This window comes from Pieris rapae, chromosome 16 (assembly GCF_905147795.1).
Source record: "Pieris rapae chromosome 16, ilPieRapa1.1, whole genome shotgun sequence".
NCBI lineage: Eukaryota > Metazoa > Arthropoda > Insecta > Lepidoptera > Pieridae > Pieris > Pieris rapae.
The window spans coordinates 8,740,883-8,758,125 of record NC_059524.1 but is presented as its reverse complement, the minus strand read 5'-3'; the positions used below and the strand labels follow the sequence as shown (position 1 = coordinate 8,758,125).

General features: G+C 35.9%; 1 protein-coding gene across 2 annotated transcripts in view; it reads left to right on the top strand.

Annotated features, from left to right (window-relative positions):
- The window catches only part of LOC110996838 (E3 ubiquitin-protein ligase UBR1), a 38,524-nt gene that overhangs the window by 11,587 nt on the left and 9,694 nt on the right, over positions 1-17,243 (top strand). Inside the window, exons 3-18 of one of the 2 annotated variants that reach the window (XM_022264702.2) lie at positions 5,146-5,294; positions 5,856-6,020; positions 6,312-6,466; positions 7,381-7,523; positions 7,730-7,826; positions 8,208-8,350; positions 9,469-9,561; positions 9,918-10,171; positions 10,434-10,612; positions 11,347-11,544; positions 13,138-13,324; positions 14,036-14,221; positions 14,696-14,844; positions 15,584-15,749; positions 16,375-16,489; positions 16,985-17,196. In XM_022264702.2, coding sequence (XP_022120394.2) covers positions 5,146-5,294; positions 5,856-6,020; positions 6,312-6,466; positions 7,381-7,523; positions 7,730-7,826; positions 8,208-8,350; positions 9,469-9,561; positions 9,918-10,171; positions 10,434-10,612; positions 11,347-11,544; positions 13,138-13,324; positions 14,036-14,221; positions 14,696-14,844; positions 15,584-15,749; positions 16,375-16,489; positions 16,985-17,196 — 2,591 coding nt within the window. Of the gene's footprint in view, positions 1-5,145; positions 5,295-5,855; positions 6,021-6,311; positions 6,467-7,380; positions 7,524-7,729; positions 7,827-8,207; positions 8,351-9,447; positions 9,562-9,917; positions 10,172-10,433; positions 10,613-11,346; positions 11,545-13,137; positions 13,325-14,035; positions 14,222-14,695; positions 14,845-15,583; positions 15,750-16,374; positions 16,490-16,984; positions 17,197-17,243 lie in introns of both variants that reach the window. The other variant, XM_022264701.2, reaches the window with a different exon arrangement.

The window sequence follows — 17,243 nt, the reverse complement described above, 5'->3', positions numbered from 1 at the left end:
TCCCTTTTCTTGGACAAAAATGCTGCACATCTTTGTGACGCTAAAATAATGATTATTGCGTTTCAACCGTACAAATTCTCTACCCTCATGCGCCTAAAGAAAATTCACTTCAGAAATACATTCAACATTTGAATACTTCTGAAGATATCATTATTATCATAAACAGGATTCATGGCTATTTATACATAGACTGTATAAAAATATAAAAAAAGCAATATTGGTACGGTACAGGACAATTAATGAAATATAAACAACATTTTGATTTTATTTATATAAACACCCCGTTTTGCCGAACGCGTAGAGGCGACCAAAGATCCTCATTAGCTAGACCTGATATATTCGCTTCATCCATTATCATGACATTTATAATGCTAATTGGTTATGGGTAATTTTAACTTGTGTCTTCTTTAGTACCTCCTAAATTTGGTCCAGGTATACGAGAAGGCCTTTTTTTTTTTTTTTTTTTTTTTTTTTAGGGGAATGCATTTTCGCACAGAGTGTGGGACTCGCGCTTAAAGCCCTACCCACTAAACCCCTCCCACCAATCACGTCACTGTTGGGGTAACTTGGGCTCGCGTTAGCATTCTACCAAGAGACCCCGTGACTGGCTGCTGCAGCAACCATCTTCCATTACATTGACATCGCCTGAGAAGTCTTTACAGTAGGGTTGCAATTTCTTGCACCTAACACGTGATTCGCCGCCATGTTCTCGCTTGCACATATAACACAATGTGGTGCTTCGTCACATCTGACAGATTTGTGTCCCGCTTTTCCGCACCTATAGCACACATTGCTACGGTCCTCCGTGGATGTGCATGACGCCCGTGTGTGTCCTAATTCCAAACATTTATAACAGCGCAATGGGGGTAATTTTAGAAGAACTACCTCCACCAAACTCCATCCTATTATGCACTCTCCTTCCAGAATTATTTTTGCTATTGCAACTGGGCAATGAACAAGCACACTTCTTATTCTGTATCGCCTTTCAATGTCTTTACACCTTATTAAATCTGCTGCGCAGTTTGCTTTTTTCGACAGGGCAGCAATTACGTCCTCGGCAGTAACTGCATCGTCAAGGCCTTTAACCCTGAGACACACCATTTTTTCTGGCCTACTAACTCTCGCCATTGTAAGAAGCGCAGCTTTTAATTTACTGGCGAGTAAATCTGCCTTTTCTTTATATGCCTCGCCTTCTATTTCAATAAGACGCCCACCTGCAGCTGCCCGCCTGATGTTTATGTGACTTATGCCTAACTCAGGTAAAGCTACACTCTTCCTTGCTTTCTTAATAACCTCAGCATATGTAACACCATTTTCCTCAGCTTCCTTTTCTAATGTCACTAGTACTGCTGCTGACCGGGGTACAGTGAGCAATGCCCCTCCTTTGGGTGGGACCACCTCATGTTGCACTATCTTTTTATTTCCTTTCCTCGAAACAACACTAGCCCAACAATCTGGGCGTGTAGTTCCCTCCGGTGAGGTCTGTAGATCCAACGTCATTATCGATTGATCAACTACTGTTTGGTCCGACTTCGACTTTAACTGTTTAGGTAAAAGCCTATTTTCTATATTCGCCAATTTTTTCTTCAAAAGTTCCTCAGTTGAATGCATAATTTCGCTTTTCAGATCTTTCCCAAATGATTTTAAAACCTCCGTTAGCCCTTCAGCACCATTATCAGACCGGGCTAGAAGCTTCCTCTTAAGTACCTCCATCTGTTTCTTTGATTCCTCCAAGCGCATCTTTACACGAGTACACTTCGCTTTAAGGCGAATAATTTCCTCCGTTTGATTTTGTTGAGGAAGATATTCAGCTAATTCTTTGATATCCCTCGCTGCTGCTTTCATTTCCTTTGCATACTTTGGTTTTGTGTTTCCCGATTTTAATGCAAGCACGCCAATTCTTTCGGATAGTTGAAAAACCCATTCCTTTATTTCCTCCACCGAAGATTCTTCCTGTACCTTTGATTCCTGTATCGCTTTTAATGCTTCACGTGCTTTACTCAAGCCTACAGTAGCAACTTGGGTAGTTTTTCTCCATTGTGTCTCCTCTGTTTCCGTGTCTGAACCTGTCATCTCCCGGGATCCGTCACTCATTTGAAAGTCTTCCATTTTAAACAATTGTGTCGTATAACACAAAGAAAACAACAATAGTTTTCTAACTAATTCACCTTCAATAATAAATGACGGTAGCTAACGCCTACCGACATTTTAGAACACTCAGTAATTAATACGCGTACTCAACGCAATATTTTCACGCTCACTCGCAGCACTGAACCGGCAACACGTCCTATCCGGTCGAGCGCCCGACGCCGTCCTCATACGAGAAGGCCTACGTAACCTGATTTCATCCTCGGTTGCCTTCTATATTATTAAACTCTTCGTATCTCGGATCTTTACGTCATCTTTTTCACACGCGTTGCACTATAACTTATCCTATCATACATTTTGTTTATGTTTACAATGACCTTATATTTTTTAAATAATTTTCCTGTCCCTTTCGTAATTTTATGCAAGTTTTTGCGAACCGATTGATATCACTATTGTATTTTTATACCGTGACGTCATTGTGTAAATAATTATTTGTGTAATGTTAATGTGAACTCATTTCAATCTATCGTCATATATTATTTTTTATGATAATTGTGTTTTATTAAATGGGTTAAGTGTTATCTTCCATGACGGTACACTCTATAACAGAAAGCTCGCGAGTGCGCTGCCGGTTCTTTTCTGTACTTCTTGCCATGTGCACATTTCTGTTATTTATTTTTGTAGGTAGAAGATGTTAGCTACCTTAGTTGTTCATCATTATGAGGTTTTCTTAACACTTTATTTACATCACAATGACACAACATAAATTTGATGATATATTTAAATAATTAACAAATATTTATTCTAATTTTTGTATATTTTAATAACAAATTTGAATAAAAGACACATAATACTTGCTGAGTTCAACGATCATAGATTATGTATGTATAAACCAAATATATTAAAAACAACATATGTGTATAATTGTGTGACTATTTTTGAGATTTCATTCATTAAAATCCATTTCATTCACGAGTATAACAGGAAAATGCTGTTGAAAAATTAAGAATTATTCATTGAGTGAAATAGAATGTATATTTAATATTAATAATACATTATACGTGATAATAGCCTTTAACCGGTGAGCTGAAAAGTTCGTACGACACACGGGCAGGCTGGTATTAAATTAATATGATTTTTAGTTAGCCCTAACCCCTCTGGCTAAGGGCCGTTTGTTCGCAATGCATTTCGTTTTCAAGCATACTACACATTACACAATGTGTGTATGTGTAAAAAAGTAAATTGCTGTTTATGTAATTACCAAAAAAAAGACCCCTCAATACTAATTAGTTTCTTTTACTTCTAACTAAAAACATAACAACTTTAGTTTTCGTTTAGTTCTTAAAAACGTGTTCAGTTTTATAAGTTTGTTACATTGTAGGAATTTATTTACAATGGATATATACAACTATAAGTTTTTGTGTAACGCAGTAAAGAACTTTTGTAATTGAGAAAAAAATAATCGTAATTATTGTTTCAAAGTTAAATATCAAATATGACTATGACTATGACTACGAATCATTTATTCCAATTAGAATTTGAACGTTAATAAAATATAAAGATGATTCTAGTTGCCCCTTCCAAAACGTAGTTTCGTGTGGAGAAAAACAGGCAAGGAACTCCACACTTTAAAAAAGAATTCACAATATTTATATACATTAGCTAAATAATTACATGTCCCAGCAAAGAATACTATACAGGTCTATTATCTTGAATGTAGATTTCTTATATATTGATCATGGCCGTGTTTAAATTCTGGAGAATGTCCTACTTTTAGTAAACATTCTCTATCAACCTAATTAAAGCGTGTCTCGGATTTATATTTAAATGTTGCATTCCTGTTACATTCCCTAATGAAAGACGTGTTTTAAGTTTGACATGTTTAGAGTATTTTCGTATGCCTTTTAGTTCTGAGGGACTTAGTAATATACTATTTTAGCCTAATGGTTTCAGCGTGCGACTCTCATGACTCATCCCTGAGTCCGTAGGTTCGATCCCCGGCTGTGCACCAATGGACTTTCTGCTGCGTGTATTTGACATTATTGCGAACGGTGAAGGAAAACATATTGAGGAAACCGGCTTGCCTTAGACCCAAAAAGTCGAAGTCGACGTCGAGTCTTGCCTATTAAATTGACAAATGATCATGTAACAGATACAGAAATCTGAGGACTTGACCTAAAAAGGTTCTAGCGCCATTGATTTATTTGATTTATATTAAAAATGATGTGTAAATAGTGTTTTATAGTCACATAGTCGTTTCTATGTAAAATATCCAGCTTCTTTTATATGTTGTCGTTTCTGGCTTTGAATCCTACCCTTATCCAAGTATGGCTCTGGTTGATAAACTGGTACAGTAGGGTAGGGAAGATCAGGACTCCAAGTAAGCACACGTTGGCGACCGAGATAGGACTCCTTCAATTTTAAAGAGACCAATTAAAAGGATCTGCTTTTTTTAATTTATCGAGAGTTTCAAATTTAAGAGTCGACTGTATGTTTGTCTCTGGCATATCAAAAATGTTCTGCAGAACATAGAAGGGTCATAGTTTGTGCGCAGATCCTAAGAGCGCGTCGAGTGTGCATTAATGTTCAATTTAAGACTGAACACTAATTTCACCTTTGACTTGACAACTTTGCTATGAAAAAGTAAAGCGAAAAGTAAAAATGCACTGAATAAATTCTGCAGCCATTCCATTTGATTGAATAGCTCTTCAGTGAGCTATTGAGTCTAGATTCCATTCAATATAATAAAATTGATGTTCTGTTTTGTCAATGTAAAAACTTGATTATATACCCAGGGGTTTTTAGCTTTCAGAATATAGACTCACCTCACAGAATTTTACGTAGCATTCTTACAAATATCCAAAATTACAACATTTATTGTACCTCAAATACATTCATATTTACTATTGAGTCGTGACGCTAGCATTCTGTGACGTAGGCAGTTCAACATTTTTATGCATCCGCTGTCATTGACTATTTTGTTGCTGATTTAGGGTATCACAGGCGAAATAATAACCCGACACCGAGAATAAATTATGATAACGAGGTGCTTTTCAGATTCACATTGCCAGCCCGAGGTGACGCTGTGGTGGAGCTATGGAGGACGAAAATGGGGGAAGGCGTACTCGCTCCAACACATTTCCAAGATCATTGGCGTATCACTGTACCTAGGATATATTCGCCGCAACCCAATAGGACATGTCGTGGTTAGTATGTTGCGGTATTAAGAACTTTGCATCATCCCCCAATAGATCATATCTTTCGCGTTTGAATAGTAACTTTTGTTGGTTTAGCACTAGATATAATATGTAGTATGTATGGAGAAAAAGTTTGTCAAAAGTAGTATTGTTTAATAATGCTCGGTTAGCATACAACAAGTAAAACCAGGATAATTAGAATACTTAAATAAATGTAAAGTCAAAAAAAAATGTCAAAACTAATTGTATTTTTTTTAATCTGTTTTAACCACTCGAGTACAAAAACAGAATATAATCGAAATTATGAAATGTTAACTGCTGTGAAACGAATGAATGCAATGTAACAGTCGAAGAGATTGTCTGCGCATCGATATACTATCGGGGTGTAACTCCCATGATTTTGTTAATGGCTCTGAAAATAATGAGTGCAAAGTAACAGTTCAACTGTTACTGAGAGTGCCTATTTTCTCGGGGCGTAAGTCGTAAACTATGAAAGGTTGAGAAAAATGTACAGCCTCGTACATTTAATTGCATTATTTTAGAAATTTCAAAAGACATTTTGATTTTCAGATTCGTCCTTCGATGAGGAATTAGCGTTAAAGCTTCTAATCCAGCCCCTGGAGCAGTTTGTGTGGGGTACAGCGGACACTCAAAGGCCTCCCCCACCTCGTCGACAGACGCTTTGTGGCAGAGTTTTTAAGCAGGGCGAACCGGCGTATAGTTGCAGGGAGTGTGGTGAGAGCCTCTTTAATATTCTACCCTTTTCTATTACTTTTATTTTTATTGGGGCAGTTATTTGTCCCTCCCTCTCCGGAATTCCGGAAAACCGAACAGTCTCTAGGGTAGCATAGCAAAATGTTCCATGTTGGTATGTACTAAATAGGTAGGCATTAAGGAGAAACGTACGCGGGGGCAGCTTATATATATGTGTATATTGTATATATATTAATTGTGTAAATTAAACAACCCATGATAGAACGTCGTATCTGTTGACTTATTTGAAGCTTATTAAGACGACATTTCCAGGTATGGACAACACGTGCGTCCTATGCGTAGAGTGCTTCAAGGTGTCAGCTCACAGGCACCACAAGTACAAGATGGGTCAGTCCGCCGGAGGTGGATGCTGCGACTGTGGTGATGCAGAGGCCTGGAAGAAAGAACCCTGCTGTGAACTACATGCGGTGAGAATGCATGATTATTGTACTATACTGAAGTAAACGCGATTTACGTTTGCGAACTTAAATTATAATACAAAGAAGAAAGATTTGATATTTTGTTTGTTAGCATTGCATAGGAGAAAAACTCCAACCAATCTGAAAATTCTTGCAATTTTAGAATTTTACATTATCTCTCATTAATGCTATAGAATATTTTCAGAAGTTCGATATCCCCATGAAAACTTTGACCCACCAAGGCTTGAAATTGAAAATCAGCTCGTAATAATTATTACTATTACCTATTAATTAAATCATTCCAAGGGTATAAGAAGATAAAAATATGGCGCATTTAGTTTGACTGTGATTGTTCTAACGGATAAGAGATTCTTTCGTACCTCTTATAGAACTAATAGTGTTAAAAAATTACTAAACGATTGTGTTGACTATGCTAACATTAGTGCCAACATAGCTCACGTCATTGATTGTCATTGGACGCTAGCGAATTTTTTTAGGCATATGGATGCACGTATCTGTACAATAGCTCCAGGCAATAGGTCTGGAGATACAGATATTGATTTTTGCGTTCACTGCCAACTAAGCGTCCTTCTATCCGGTCCGGAACTTCCCTCGCGTCCCTGTTCCGTACGGCGATCTAGAGATGCACAATCTGTCCAGGCATGTACGTACGAGCCGCAAACTAGCAATGATTATCTGTGATATGATGGAGCACTAGATGGTCGACTATACGAACGAACCGTGCTGCGAGCTCTTTACTGATCTGTATAGCACTAAATGCAGCCTTAGAGTTAAGGTTAAGTTACAGAGATGGCAACACCAGTCTTGTTGCGGCCTCGTGTTCATATACATCCAAAAATTTCGGAAAAGTTATCGCTAACTTGTTTCATAACAATCTTTGTTTATTCTGTGTTGTGTTTTAGGGAACTGACGATAAAGAAGAGACTCAAACGAACATCGGCCCCGAAATAGTAGAGCGAATGAAGATAGTTGCCTCTGTTTGTCTGTCTTATTGTTTTAGACTGCTCACGCTTGACCATGCACCTGGGCTTCCCAATGATCTCAGGTAATTTTATTTATTTTGTTATTGAACAGTGATAACATCGCCCATGGACATTCTCAATGCTAGAAGACTCTCGAATGCGTTGACTATCGTTTAAGAATTGGTACGCTATTTTCTTCGGTTCGGAAATATTTCAGTTGGCAGCTGAAAACACTCATCATTTTTTTTCATTTGATCACTGTAATGCAATGTTTTTTTTCGTACTTCAGATTGAAAGACGCCGAACGTGATCTGTTACAAATACTCGATCAGCCGGACTGTTATTGCACAGTATTGTATAACGACGAAACGCACACATTTGAACAGGTAAATAATATTATTTATTTACGCTTACGCCTTTTACGCCATTTTATAAGGCTTCCAATATATTATCCGTAATATAACTTTTTGACGTGACAACGTCTAATAAATCGATGAACGTTGACTGCACGCACGAAAGCATGACTCATTGTCCCGTTACGCTCATTGTACGCTTACGCCGCATCTATCCCTCTGCCACTCGATTGGCCTATGCGTCCGAGAATTCCCTGCTTGTTTTTATCAATACAAAATAATGGCAATTCAATATATTCATAAAACTATGCAATAATTTCATTGTTATGACGTTGTCACGTGAAACTTAATTCTAGACTTTTTTGATGCTCTTTGGTCGATTATTAGCCGCATTTTATTAATAAATATTTTCAGGTAATAACAACACTGATGCGGGTAATGAAATGCAACTACCGCGACTCAGTGGAGCTGGTGAGTCTCATTGACCGCGAGGGTCGCGCGCTGGTCAAGTGTAACTCGTTCCAAGTTTGTGATAAACTCAAGACTGATATCGAGATGTAAGTACAAACATATTTAAAACTATTGCAATATTTGCAACTAAGTATCACTTCGTAAAACGCTCTCACATTTTGTGTCACGTGACGTACGATAGATTAGATATTTTTAACTAAAACAATTTTCAATATAAATTAATTAGTTTTTATAAGCTATTTTACTTTGTAATGCTTTTGAAAGTTAACTTTGATGCAGAAGAACCCTTTGGTTTATATACTGACGTCTATACGTTAGCTAAAATACTTATACAGTTTGGTATAATCTGTTTTCTGTGGTTGAACATTGTGTTTATTATACCTAATTACGTACGAGGATACAAAAAATCTAAAAATGTCCGAAAAAAATCATTTTTTTATAATTAATCTTATAAAAAATATTCCGAATAGTACATTATATACATTAATTTCCATATTATATCAATTTGTCGCTTAAATTCGAGGCGGACTCGCAGGTAAGACGATTTTCATTGGTGTACATATTTAAATTCTGTCGTTTTTAGTTATTATTGGAAATATTTCTATATAATATATATAAGTCGAATATTTTTATTTATTATATTATATATTCTTATCGATTATTTAAAATTAATACGTTCGGATGTTTCATTTGCTTTATCAAATACTGAACAACAATTATTAATGTTAAATAAACTGTATACACTAGAAATTTATATAATTTATTAATATTGGTTTGGAATGAATGGAAATTCATAAAAACGACAGACAAAATCTATTTATAAATACATTTCTGATAGACAACTTATGTATAGGCAATAGAGCTTAATTTTGATAATTATATAAAATGGAAATTGATGTTGTGGCTTAGAGCTTCTTGTAGACATTAATTTTTTTCATGTTTATTAACTGTGGTATTGTTTGACAAATGGTTTTTAAATTGACAGTTTTGTTATGCTACAATAGAGCAAATGATTAAAGTTTTATTACGAGGTCTTTTTTTGATATATCTTTAAATCGTATCCCAAATTTCTTGGATTGTCCCAATTACCAACATCCTTATAAAAAGCATATTAGTTTGCGATATTAAATATCTAACCACATTTCAAACGATACCGCGGTTGAGTGCGGACGTATTTACTTAGCCGGCTCGCCATGTTCGAAAGGTTCACGTCACGCCATGGCCCCGAACTACGCGTGCTCGTTATGCACGCGCACGTCGTTGCGCACCAGACCTTCGCCATGAAGCTGCTTAACTGGTACGTATAATATGATGGTAATATTTTCTATGATACTTAGGGCTCGGTCGAAATAATTGTTTGGTGCTATTAATAACAGATCAATGAATTATTTATATGAAAGTATCTGCTTAAATAAAATTTAAATTTTATAAATTTAAAAATTAAAACGTTTGAGATGAATCCATCTTAATTCGCTAAAAAAACCATAAGCAAACTATACTCTATTTTTTATACCGTAGAATTTTGACATTTCATAAGTGTTGCTACTAAAAAAAGATCCACCGCTAATAAAATAATAAAATGCTACGTATTTTTTGTTTGACCTACAAAAAGGTATAAAATTGTATTATTTTTTTCCTTTTCCACATCAATAGGCTACAAAACTTCGTGAGCCAAGAGCCCAGCCTTCGTCTGGTGCTCAGTCAGGTGGCCTTAGGTGAAGAAGAAGGATTGAGCAGTGGCTTATCCTGGTCCACCATGTCGGGGGGCGTGGCGGCCGGTGTGATGCAGAATGATTGCCATATGTGGAAAGCTGCAAGAACCGCGTGGCATAGATTACTCATCGCTACTACTTTGATGGACTACTCTACTAAGAGGACCATGGCTATTCTGTTCACGAAGAACTATGGTGAGTTGAGTTTTTAATATATGAACAGCGATAGTCTACTGGTTTTGTATTTTATTTTGATTAAACAAAAATCCAATATGAGCTCAAAACCACGTATATGAGATGATTTAAAAAAATATTTTCTTGGACGCTTCTAAGTCAAAGAGATGAATGCTCTATTAAATATATAGGACATTACATTCATCAACGTATATGCTTTATATGCTATGAAAAGAAATACATAAATATATATAATTTATTTTAAAAATAAATTCTTTTTCAGGTACGATTCTCAAAGATTTCATCCGAGACGATCACGATCACTCGTTCTCGATCTCGTCGCTGTCAGTGCAATTGTACACGACGCCGACGTTTGCGCATCTTCTCATTGCGAAGCATGACGCGCTGTATGTCGTCATGAATACGTTTGTCAGCGAATGCAATCGACGCTGCAATGCTGAGGTAAGATGCAGCCAATGTTGTCATGTCACCAAAAACAATTGCAAAGAAGAAATACATATTTTTATAATTGCATATTTGTATAATTGCTTACGTGTAACTAATAGAAGTATGCGTCGAACCAGTTATTTTGCGTCACCTAAAATACGTACGAACTACGGCGAAAAATGTTTACGAAGGCGCGCAGCTGTATAATTAACTAACTACAAATTTATAAAAATATTACTTCTTTGAAATAGAAGCTATGGGAATATGTTAGACAAAGTTACTTTTAAATTCATATTTCATTGGTTACTTTTACTTTAAAGTTTATTGCATATACGTTTTTTTGTTGTGATTATTTTAAGAACGACTACAATGTAATGTTTAAAGTATTATTCTCATATAAGTGACATTTTTGTCGTTCTTGAGAAATAAAGTCTTTGAACCTGTATACGAAATACACAATACACGAAATACAAATCAAGTTTATGGTAATTGTATTTTTTTCTGTTTTATTATTGTAATGTTTCCCTTTAAATATTTTGCTGTACTTGTCTTTGATACAGATGCCTGTTCTCTGCAAGAGTTTGTATGAGTTTCGTTAGTTTGCCTTTTTTAAGAATTTATCAATACATTTGCCTAAATAACTATAGCTGTTATGTATTGTAAACACATGTGTTTAATAAAGAAACGTTTTAAAAGATAAATAAAAGAACGTGTAGAATTTTCGTTATTTTTTTTAATAAAACTTTCAGGGTCGCCTCGAATTTGACCGTAACCATCTTTCGATGGCGTTCAAACGTGCACAGTTCATTCTATACGACGTGAAGTATCTTCTTGGCTCTGTTCCGACCACATTCGACGACGACCTTCGCAAGGGATTCTTGCACGGACTATCCTTGATGCTGAATCTACTGGTAATGATGCAGGATATGGACTCTGTTGTGAGACAGGTAACTTGGTTTGTGTGTGTGTTTTATTTATTTATTGATGAGCTTATTTATGCTCTGATTTTTAATTACGTAGAATTCTGACAGTTATCATTTTTTGACATGTCTGAGATTACAAACCTTTTTGACCGGGCACATTTTTCAATTTCAATACGAGTCAATGCAATTTCAACGTCCCTTATGCAGTGGAGAACTTTTTTAGTAGCAACACTTATGAAATGTCAGAATTCTACGTTTAAATATACATATATATAATATAGTTACATACAGCTTTTACTATGATAATATTGCCAATAGTCACAGGCGAATCCTACAGTCTGTATGAAGAATTTCGTTGTTGGCGTTTGTACCATTTGCCCCACTGAGATAACATAAAGCCTTTAAATTGCCCCACATAAATATGTTAGAGAGTGGAATCTTCTCGTACTTTATTTTCGATTGACGCCGCTATCTCGGCTTGTTTTGAGCCTATGACGGATTTTATCTGGTGATTCAAAGATTCTTCGCCCGTAATGGCGTCTAAAAATGGCCGTGAGTCATTGTTTGTATGGGCATGCCATTTATTTGAATACATTTGGTTCGGTGGTGGGGAAATTTGTGGATGTGTCTAATCTCTATAGTAAAGGCATAACATCTGTCTCCTTCAAAGAAAAAAAATACTCCATACATGTCTATAATGGATAGCCAGTTAATAGGGATCAAAACAGTGATTGAAAAGTATTTTTTATTCAATCAAACTAAAAAGGCATATTAAATTATCAAATGAATGTATACAAAATATTGTAAAATATTTTTTAAGATAGCGAGTAAAGAGTTTCTCGCCATTTCTTTTGGAATGGGCAACTAGTCATTTTTTAAATGTTTTAAACTTGTAATTTCGACTTTCAAAAGTGACTTTATAATATTTTTGTAGCAAATAGACTACCTAAATTATTAACTAAAGGGATTCAGTTCCATTTACCGCCTGTCATGTTTTGTATATTTTGTTTTTTATTATGTCAAATAACAATGTAGATATGTTAGAGTAGATACGATATTGCATATTTTAATTGTCTTGCATGCATTAAGAGAGATAGTATCTTGTAGATTTAGTTTTTAATTCTAGAATGAGTTATGTCTAATAAAGAGTAGAGATTTTATAAGTGCCGCAAGATTAACTAATCAGTATAATAATCGAAACAAGAAATCTACGCGTATCAACCAGACTCCAGACGATAAATCCCTCCTTATATCGAAATTGTATTCGTTTTACAACAAACTCAAACTAGAGAATTATCACGAAAAAATTTGAAAGTTCTCGTTAAACGTAAATTAATCAATAAAGGTTTTTATAAATTTGACGATTATTTAATCCTTGTGATTGATTTGCTCCAGTTCAAACAATTCCAATGACTCAAAACTTGATGATTATAAAAAAGTGGCAGAGAGTTTCTTGCCTGCTCTACGCCCTTGACTTGAGAACTGTTAGTTAATGTAGATTTAGAGTCAATTTAACAGCTTTTCTGTTGACGTTCATAGGTGTATTTACTAATCTAAATGAATAAAGTTATTCTGTGTTTGAGGACAAATAATTAAATGGTTCTTAATATGGTACAGGTGGGCCAACATATGGAATACGAGCCAGAATGGGAATCGGCGTTCAATTTGCACGTGAAGTTAGCGCACAGTATTACGCTCGCGTTGGATTGGTGCGCTGCGGAACGTGCAGTGTGCGCTAACGCATACCGGATGGCGTTAAGGAGGCACGCTGACACGTGCCTTAACCCTGTATTGCAGCTTAGAGGTATTTTAATTAAAAATTTGGGATAATATTGCTTTTTTAATGTAACAGGAGGCAAACAGACAGGAGGCTCATCTAATGTTAAGTGATGTCGCAGGTGTGTTACCGACCTTTTAAGAACTGGTATGCTCTTTTGAAGGTCGTTAAGTCTAAAACTGGATAACCTGCCCTAATAAACGCTCAAATGGAAGAGAATGGAAGAGTGGAGGTGGTATGGGTGGAATTGCGTAGTCTGCCTTGACGTCCGATGATGAAACTGCTTACAATAGGAATCAACAAAAACATATTATTAAAATTTAATACTATGATATAATAGTATTGAGATACTAAGAGTTAGGTAATAATGGAACACATTTTTGACATACGGGAGTCATACTTAGAGCTAAGTATCTACTTTAAATCTCACTGTTCGATTAGGGTCCTTCAAGCAAAGAGCGTACCAATTCATAAAAGGCCTGTCACGCACTCACCAGCTCTCTAGTATTGAGTGTCCATGGGTGGCCCCATTGTAAAAAATAACTTAGATCCAAATTAATAGAAAGTAAGTAACTAAGTGGTACCTAATTCGGCTGTGTTGTGTGATGGTGTGAAAGTAAGGGGAATGTGAGGTGTGCTCATGATGCAAAGGATAAAGCGTTGTGGATTCTTAAGACTCCTTTTAAGCGTGTTTATAAATAGTGACGATATCGAAATTAATTGAACTTACAATTCCAGAACTTGGCACCCAGAGCGCGTTAGTGATACCATACAACGTGTCAATAGAGCCGGTATCGGTCCACCGGCCTTTGTCCCGATTTATCGCGGGGCTGCACTTGCAGCTGCACAAACATGGGTTGTCGTACCACAGTCGCGAGTTTGAGAAGGCGGACAAGCCTAAGCCGACGCCTGAAGAACTTATTGGTAAGAAGTTTGTAATAATATTATTCTAAATAAATAAAAAAACACAATATAAAGCTTTTTTATAGCATTTTTTATCAAATTATGGAATTATTTACTTTTAATTACCACTCTACCAGACTTAGACTAACACGCCTACATATAGTCTGTTTCACTCTAACTCGTAACGGTTACACCGGCCGCCTAGTGCTTACGCTTAGTTACCAATCTCGTCAAAGAGATGTGAATACGCAGTATCCGTTCTGTCCCACTCTAACGCAGGTGCGTTAGAGTGGGACAGAACGAATACTCTACCCGATCACACCATACCTATGTAGGACAGTACAGTGTTAGGTTTTTATTTTCAAAAATCTACGCAATAGCTTAAAAAATTAAGATACTTATTCCACGTTCATAATAATATTTCTAGATACAATATATACATCATGTGAGTTTTTCTATATGTGCCAATATACATATATAACGATATGATTTCAGAGCCCGTCCTACGCACGGCGGCAATGATAGCACAGGTCCATGCGGGGATGTGGAGGCGAAATGGATTCACTTTGCTCAACCAATTGTTCTTCTACCACAACGTGAAATGCCGCACTGAGATGTTGGACAGGGATATCGTTATGCTGCAGGTAATAGGCAGATCATTATTGGTTAAAAATTGTCTTACTTAATTATTAAATACAGTTAAACCGATATCTTAAAATAAAACAAATTTGGGAGTCGAACCAAAAATTTAATTATTAACACTTAGTTTACACTAATATAAATATATATCAAAAAATGGTTGAATAGGACTGACGTTGAATATCATAAGTGTTGTTACTAAAAAAGTTATTTATCGAAAAAGGGGCAAATTTGAAACAATTGAAGGCAATAAAATGTAATGTTTTACCTACAAAAAAGTAAATCTTAATATTTACTTACTCAAGTGACCTTATACAAAAATAATAAATATTTCAATATCAAGAACAATATATCGAATTAGATTTAATAATTTTATTTTATTCTTTTGCTGGCATCACTGTCTATTATTTCCAGGTTTAGTAAATCAAAAAAATAAATGTAATCTTTAGTTGCACATCTTTTATTGTTTGTAAATGGACTAAATTATCACTTACTCTAATGAATCTACTTAATAAAGTAGATTCATTTACGAACAAATAAAATGTATGCATAGATAGATGTGCACAAAATATTATAGCTGTCAGAATTCTACGAGATTAAAAATCAGAGTATAGTTTTGCATAAGACATAGACAAAACTAATGTAACAAATGCAAACCACTCAAAACATATGGAAATTGTGAAAGGGACAATAATTTATAAATATTCATGATTTTGAAATACACCAATTTATTTTATTTTGCAGATCGGTGCATCTCTTATCGAAAGCAATGAGTTCATAATACACGTTCTGAATAAGTTCAACCTTCTGGATTGGGCTGAAGCCGACTTCGAGCGGAAACCAATAGAAGATGACACCTTACGATACACTATCAGTATGGTAGAAGAGGTCTTGGCTCTGCTAGTCACTAGTAAGTTATGCTAAAGTCTGGAAATCTTTCCCTCTATTTAAATAGATTTTTCTTTTTATATAACCGGGGGGAAAAACGCACGTGATGTTAAACGATACCGACGCCCATGGGCACTTTCAATGCCAGAGTAAACGCGTGTGCGTTGCCGGCCTTTTAGCAAATAAATATGTTGTACACTCTTGAGAGAGCGGTCGTAGGCTATGTAATAGTGGTAATAGAAAAGGCCGATGTGATGCGCTTCACAACGTTTCACCATCGTTGCCTATTAGAGGTCATGCTGCTGCACTGATTGAGTGGACCTCATACGGCAGACTTGACCTGATCAGTCCAACGTCTAGCGCGTCCCACCTTCCCCTGGATGACAAGGCGTTCTATGGACTGATTGCTACTCCGACAGTAATTCTATGATATCCTTAAATTAGTTCTGCCAGTTCACACTTTAAAATGGTAAGATTAGCTATGAGTTATCCCTCTTGAGTTACTTGGTCAGGCACAGGTGACCGGTATATATGTAAATTGATTTTAAAACAATTTTAAGGTTAAAGAAAAATCGTACGCGTACGTGTGCTAGCACGTGTTGGTTCCAGCATTTATTACCGTATTATTTATTGGAATTATTTTCTAGTCGTTGGATCTCGATACGTTCCTGGAGTTGGAGAGGTGACGGCTGAAGATCGAACCAAGAAGGAGATCATCCAGATGCTCTGCGTCAAATCCATGCCGCATTCGGAGCTTAATAAGTAAGATTTTAGGAGTAAGGTATTCAACTATAATTAAAATTAAACCAATAATTATTAGATTTGGTATATTTACAACAGAATGATAAAAAATATGCAAACATACATAATTAGTTAATAACAAGTATATATTGTAGTAACATGTATATGTTATTTATTTTTATTGATACTTTACATTGCCACCTTTTTATTGCTATGCACACATAAGTATAAAAAAGTGGTTTTGCATGTTTCGCGCGTATGTGTGCGTGCACGCAAGTAACCGAGTAGTACGTGAGTCAGTAGAACGACACTCAAGGTTGTTCAATTTAGACGTTACAAAGAGTCGTCGTTAAAAAATATCTATTTATGAAAAGAAAAGTTTTATTTCAGACTGGGGTCAGCAATTACATCGAAAACAATCCTTTTTTGAACGCCTAGTCTGTGATTTTCGTCTGACGTCTTTTGTGCTGCACCAGAAATTTGTAATTGTGAAAATAATTCTAACACGTTTTACAGATCCTTGCCCGAAGACCAACTTCACGAGACGGGTCTCGAAGGCGTGATCCACGAGGTGGCTGACTTCATCAAACCATCCAGTGGAACCAATCGGGGCGTTTATAAACTCAAACCGCATCTCTATGACGAGTATGACGCGTTCTTTTACCACTACACAAGAGAAGACCTTTCTAGAAGTGAAGAAGAACAGAGAAATAGAAGGAAGGCAGCGAGTGAGTAATGTTTACTTATTATTTTGAATTTAGCTGTTTTAGCTGAA